A 6,002-nucleotide genomic window follows, 5' to 3' on the forward strand; every position below is an offset into this window, starting at 1 on the left:
GGTAAGGAGGTGATGTGAGAACGAGCCACAGAGCTGCTGCTGCTGCAGTATCACACTGTGACCACAGTAGGCACTGCCAAAGCAGCAGCAGGACGACCTCTAACTGTGCAAGCAAAACTACTTCAAAGGCCCTAAGAAGAGAAGAGATGGAACGACTTTGCAAAGAGCATCAAAGAGCTAAACACGTCCTGCCGTAACCACATCAGAGCAAATGTAGGGGGGGGAAACATGAAGCATGTTTGATGAATCAGACAAGAACTGATTTATGGATGTTACAGAGAAACAGCTGTAGTGAATAACATTGGCATATATTAGTTTTTAGCTCTGTGTGTTCAGATAAAAATACAGTGTTCCCTCTCTATATTGCGGGTTTCCTTTTGCTCACTCAGTATGTCGCAGATTTTTTTTAAAAATTCTTGGCCAGTATGCACTCCTCTGTTCACTCTCCTATTTCCTTAGTCCCAGCTGCTAATATACAGAGAGGCAAAATTGAGAAAAAAAAATATCAAAATTTTTCACCATCTGACCAAAATGACATGCGAAATAAAGATTTTGCTGAAGATTTGCAAAAACAATTTTCCTATAAAATCATAATATTTTTTCACCATGACCTAAAAAGGGGAGGTGAAATACGAATCTTTCCGAAAATGTTCAAAAAAACCCCTTAATTTAATAATTTGATGAGAAACATGCAAAAAATTTAGCACTGATAGAAACAGCTAAAAGTTAGCCAACTACAGCTAACAGCTTATATATATATAACTGGCCTCCAAGATGGACCTTGAACATGACTGTGTCATGCTGTCTCTTACTTTTCTGAAAGCATTGTGATGTTCATGAATTGTCATATATGAAACCTGTAAAACCTTTATAGGTACAATGCATGCGACTCTGTTGTGACTTTTAACTACATGTTTGGTAAACGGTCCTGACAGTTTTCAAATTTGCTGTTTAACAGAACTATTATACCTGGAAACAGTTCACTTGTGTGTACTGTATGTATGTAGTGTGTTAATTTGTCAGTTTTTCAAATGCTCTTTAAAGAGCCCAAGATGAGGAACAAACAGTGTCTACAATGACTAAGTTCAGAACTAACAGCAGCAGTCCAACAAAGCTCTTCCCACAGAGACTTCAGAGAACAAACACCTTTCTTGTAAGATAAGAACACACTTCACAATAACTCCAAGGTTCAAAGACCAACAACAGGTCACGACTATGTTCTCAGCTTGTTTTAATAGTCATACACATGTTGTGCATTACAGCCTTCCACAACATGGAAAACCACTGGTCCACAAAATCTGTAGTAGAATGCACATTGTACAAAGACACAGGATGGAGAATAAACCATTTTTTAACAGACGTGTGCAAACACATGAACGGCACAAGGCTAGAAATCTCCCATGACTCAATGTATTGGCTTGTACTTGACCTTTACTTTAAAATATCACCTTATTTCAGCAGAGAACGTCTCTGGTATGCCTCACATGAAGATGTTCTGAGGGGAAAAAAAAAACTTGAAATAAAAACGGCTGAGGTCAAGTTAACAGCATGGGTAAGAAGAAAGAATATATTTGCAGCTGAGGTTATGTCTCTGAATAAGTAGCGACTTTCTAAGTTTAACTTGTTTGGAAAAGTAGATGGAGCTTCTCTACTGGAATAACAAAAAAGAAATTTCCAAAGGTAAAGTCAAGCACATTATGACTGAAACAGCTAAGGTTAAGTGTTTTTGGAGTTAAAGCTAAAGAGGCAAGGTGAGCTGAAACATTATGAAGAAAGAAAGAGAAAGAAAGAGAAAGAAAAAGAAAGAAAGAAATAAAGAGAGAGAAAGAATAATCAAGAAAGAAAGTAAGAAAGAAGGAAAGAAAGAAAAAACAAGAAAGAAAGAAAGAAAGAGTGAAAGAAAGAAGGGAAGAAAGAAAACAGAAAGAAAGAGAAAGAAAGAAAGAAAGAAAGAAGGAAAGAAAGAGAAAAACAAGGAATGAACAAAAAAGAAAGAAGGAAAGAAAGAAAGAAAAAAGAAAGAGAAAGAAAGAGTAAGAAAGAAAGAAAAAGAAAGAAAGAAATAAAGAGAGAGAAAGAATAATCAAGAAAGAAAGTAAGAAAGAAGGAAAGAAAGAAAAAACAAGAAAGAAAGAAAGAAAGAAGGAAAGAAAGAAAAAACAAAGAAAAAGAGAGTAAGAAAGAAAGAAGGACATAAAAAAGAAAGAAAGAAAGACAGAAAGTAAGAAAGAAAGAAACAAAGAAAGAAAAAAATGAAAGAAAAAAGAAAGAGAAAGAAAGAGTAAGAAAGAAAGAAAAAGAAAGAAAGAAAGAAAAAATAAAGATAGAAAGAAAGAAAAAGAGAGAAGAAAAAAAAGGAAAAAGAGAGTAAGAAAAAAGAAAGAAAGAATAAAGATAGAAAGAAAGGAAGAAAAAAGAAAAAAATAGAAAGAAAAAGAGAGAACAAATAAGAAAGAAAGAGATAAAGAAAGAAGGAAAGAAAGAAAAAAGAAAGAAAGAAATAAAGAAAGAAAAAAAGAAAGAAGGGAAGAACAAAAAAGAAAGAAGGAAAGAAAGAAAAATGAAAGAGAAAAAAAAGAAAGAGAAAGAAGCAAAGAAAGAAAGAAAGAAAGAAAGAAGGAAAGAAACGTTTTACAGCCTGCAGCTCTGTCATAAAATGAATCACGTGTGGCCCAATAACAGGTGTAAACAAATAATTACCAACATCTACATGTATGTTCACCACAGGAAATAAACTATTAACCAATATTTAAATATTTACTTAAGTCTGCTGAGAGGAAGGTCACAAGTCTGACACACAAGTTGTCTGTACTGTACTTAAGTCTGCTGAGAGGAAGGTCACTGACACACAAGTTGTCTGTATTGAGTGTCAGTGTGTGTGTGTCTGTTTTTTTTTTTTAGTCTTTTTTAGTTTTAACATATTGCTGGGTTATCAGCAGTTTAGATTGTGTTAATGACATCATTTCTCAATATTGAGCAGGGAATTTACTTCATCTTATACGAAAGGCAGTTTAACAGGGAACGTTAAACAATTCAGTTAAATTTTATCGTAATTCAAAGAAAGTTTGTGTTACTGACCTTCACTGCTACTACAAAACAAAGTCCAGAAAGGGATCGATGATCAGGGTAAACATGTGTCACACATAGGTGGGCTGGATGGGTTCATTCTCCAGTGTGATTGGACAAGGCTGGTATCTTAAAAACAAGAACAGGATAAGGCCAATGTTAGTAAATATTGGAAACGAAAGAAGAAGTATCTCTACCACCGCTGAGTTTTTTCCTTGAAACGTCATGAGTGGATGTCCTTTCTTTGAGAAAAGGCATTTGTACGTCTTGTCAATTTTACTAAAGTCAGGATGGATTTTGTTTTTGTTTTCTCTTTTCTCAACAATCTCCTTTCCAAAACTGCAGGTTGTTCAAAAACAAGCTTCCCAGCCCTGAAGAAGACGATGCATCTCAGGCCGGGGATAACAAGGCCAATAAAGGAGGAATCTTGTATGGAGAGTATCTGCAGGTAGGATATAGGAGCCAGTCTCAGCTGGAAGTTTACTTTTGAAAGTTTAACATCTGCGTCAAACACGTTTCTTCTCTTCAACCCTCAGCTTGACAAAATCCTTTCAGGCCAAGTGTTGCAGAGTGAAGTGAAGGGGAATAAGATTCATGATGAACACCTGTTTATCGTCACTCATCAAGGTAAAAAATAAAACCCCAACAACCTAAGAAAGCCAAATTAAATAAAAAATGTGAAATATTGAAAATGCATTTTGAATTAAAGTTAGTGCCAGATCCTAAACCCTCAACACATGTACAGAAGAGCAAACAGAAACAAATTCTGTGTATTTTGTCTTGTTCAAGTCAACTAAATATTTATCTGAATCACTGCTCTCTGTGGTTTATCGTGTCTTGTTCAAGTCAACTAAATATTTACCTGAATCACTGCTCTAGCCTATGAGCTGTGGTTCAAACAGATTCTGTTCGAACTGGACTCAGTGAGAGAGATCTTCACCAGGGGACATGTGAGTATGATGCTGCAGCTGCATAAGATTGTTCTGCAATAAACTCTCCTGAATTAGCCTCGATTGAATGGATAAATGAACGATAACTTAAGAAAGGGAGACTGTGGTGTTAAAATACTCTACTGTTTTAGGAAAGCTTTGAGAACACAGCCACAAAATGTGCAATAAAAATAATAATAATAAAAAAAAATGGACCAACAAATCTGACAAAACGCCAGATTCAGATTTGGCTAATTGTTTGTGTAATGTGCATACAATTAAACAATGTCCCTGGGTGATATCCAGTTGATGAAGATTGAAATAGCACATGAAATAATGATAAAAACGAACCTACAGAGTGGGACGTGCATGGATAAATACTGACACTTATTCTTTGTTTGTTTTAATTGTGTAATTATCTTTTATTTTTCAGAGGAACAAAACCTTTTTGATAATAAAACAAACGGTGTCAAAGTTTTTCATCACGTCACAACATTATAGTTAGGCACTAATGACTAAAACAAATCCATTAAACCATTTTTTAATTGATTTTTTTATTATTGTTATTTAGTTTTAAAATCCCTTTTGGCTGCTCGACATGTAACTACCTTTTCATTTACTAGCGGTGACAAAAAAATTAAGTTCAGTGTTAATTGACGGGGCATATTGTGTGTTATTATACTAAAAGTTCTTTATCTACTTCTGAAAACAGCTAAAACGTTCAACCATTTCTCGTGGCAGGTGCGAGACGAACGAAACATGTTGAAAGTCAACACTCGTATGAACAGGATTGTGACAATCTTCAAGCTGCTGGTCGAACAGTTTGCTGTGTTGGAAACAATGACAGCCTTGGACTTCTTTGACTTCAGGTGTGTGTACAGTGTACGCTACATCCCTGATTTTTTTTTTTTTTTTTGCCTTTTAAAATTTTCATGAGATTCATGCACAGACAAGTTTACTGTTGTGTGCTGGTGTCTGTGAGTGCAGGGAATACCTGTCACCAGCCTCGGGCTTCCAGAGCTTTCAGTTCCGACTCCTGGAGAACAAAATCGGTGTCTTGGACAACCTCAGGGTTCCTTACAACAAGCGTCATTACAGGGACAACTTCAAGGGTCATGACAGCGAGATCCTGCTGGCCTCTGAACAGCAGCCCTCGCTGCTGAAGCTGGTGGAGGTACAGACTGCTTCAACAAATCCAGCTGCATATGGAAACAAACTTTTAGGTTTTGTCTTCAATATTTTAGTGAATTTGTTCTTGTGTTTCTCTTTTCCTCTGTGAGACTTACATTCACAACTATATATATATATAATCCTATGTATAACAGGAGTATAATAATAATACTATGTCAAAGGATAGGTATGATTTAGGTAAGGGATAAAGAATTAACCTAAACTTAAACAACAAATCGCTGAAGCTCAAATAGCTAAGTTAGCCAAAACAGTATACAAGAAATACTTAAAATAAAAAGTATAGAAACATTGGTATAATTGTTCTGGAAATGTCATCCTTAGTAATTAGTAAGTTACCTATTAGAGTGGTAAGAGAGGCCCAAGGTTCTGACACCCCTCATTAACATAGTACCTGTTTAATTAGAACTGTACCATTGACACTAACCAGTTCTTGTGCTGTATGTCAGGAGTGGCTGGAGAGAACTCCCGGCCTGGAGGAAGATGGATTCAATTTCTGGAGCAAACTGGAAACCTGTATTTTTGAAGGACTGGACAAAGACAGGGACAACATCACTGTAAGAGAATAAATCAAGTCCCAAAAAAAAGAGGTTGGTGAACAAGATAAGGTTAAAAAAATAACTCATGAAATTGTGATTAAAGACAATTCCGGATGCGGAGGAGAAGGAGGAAATGAAGGCAGAGTGGGTCCAAAAGAAGGAGGTCTTCACTTCCCTGTTTGATGAGAAACGTCACGAACATCTGCTTAGCAAAGGTGAACCAAAGGTCATTTAATAAATATTGCCATGTTCACAGTTTCAGAGGTATTGTGGAAATATG

The 6,002-nt window shown here is 35.8% G+C and overlaps 2 protein-coding genes across 2 annotated transcripts in view; one reads left to right on the forward strand and one right to left on the reverse strand.

Annotated features, from left to right (window-relative positions):
• Positions 1-1,214: 1,214 nt before the first annotated feature.
• ctso (cathepsin O) overlaps positions 1,215-6,002 on the reverse strand; it is a 16,588-nt gene continuing 11,800 nt past the window's right edge. The window contains exon 7 of the mRNA XM_025062998.1: positions 1,215-1,495. Coding sequence (XP_024918766.1) covers positions 1,455-1,495 — 41 coding nt within the window. The 3' untranslated portion in view covers positions 1,215-1,454. The remainder of the gene's footprint in view (positions 1,496-6,002) is intronic.
• Positions 3,168-6,002, forward strand: part of tdo2a (tryptophan 2,3-dioxygenase a) — a 5,449-nt gene continuing 2,614 nt past the window's right edge. Inside the window, exons 1-8 of the mRNA XM_008326575.3 lie at positions 3,168-3,326; positions 3,412-3,514; positions 3,603-3,693; positions 3,946-4,016; positions 4,737-4,864; positions 4,983-5,169; positions 5,633-5,740; positions 5,826-5,937. Coding sequence (XP_008324797.1) covers positions 3,292-3,326; positions 3,412-3,514; positions 3,603-3,693; positions 3,946-4,016; positions 4,737-4,864; positions 4,983-5,169; positions 5,633-5,740; positions 5,826-5,937 — 835 coding nt within the window. The 5' untranslated portion in view covers positions 3,168-3,291. The remainder of the gene's footprint in view (positions 3,327-3,411; positions 3,515-3,602; positions 3,694-3,945; positions 4,017-4,736; positions 4,865-4,982; positions 5,170-5,632; positions 5,741-5,825; positions 5,938-6,002) is intronic.

This window comes from Cynoglossus semilaevis, chromosome 15, assembly GCF_000523025.1.
Source record: "Cynoglossus semilaevis isolate Cse_v1.0 chromosome 15, Cse_v1.0, whole genome shotgun sequence".
Lineage (NCBI taxonomy): Eukaryota > Metazoa > Chordata > Actinopteri > Pleuronectiformes > Cynoglossidae > Cynoglossus > Cynoglossus semilaevis.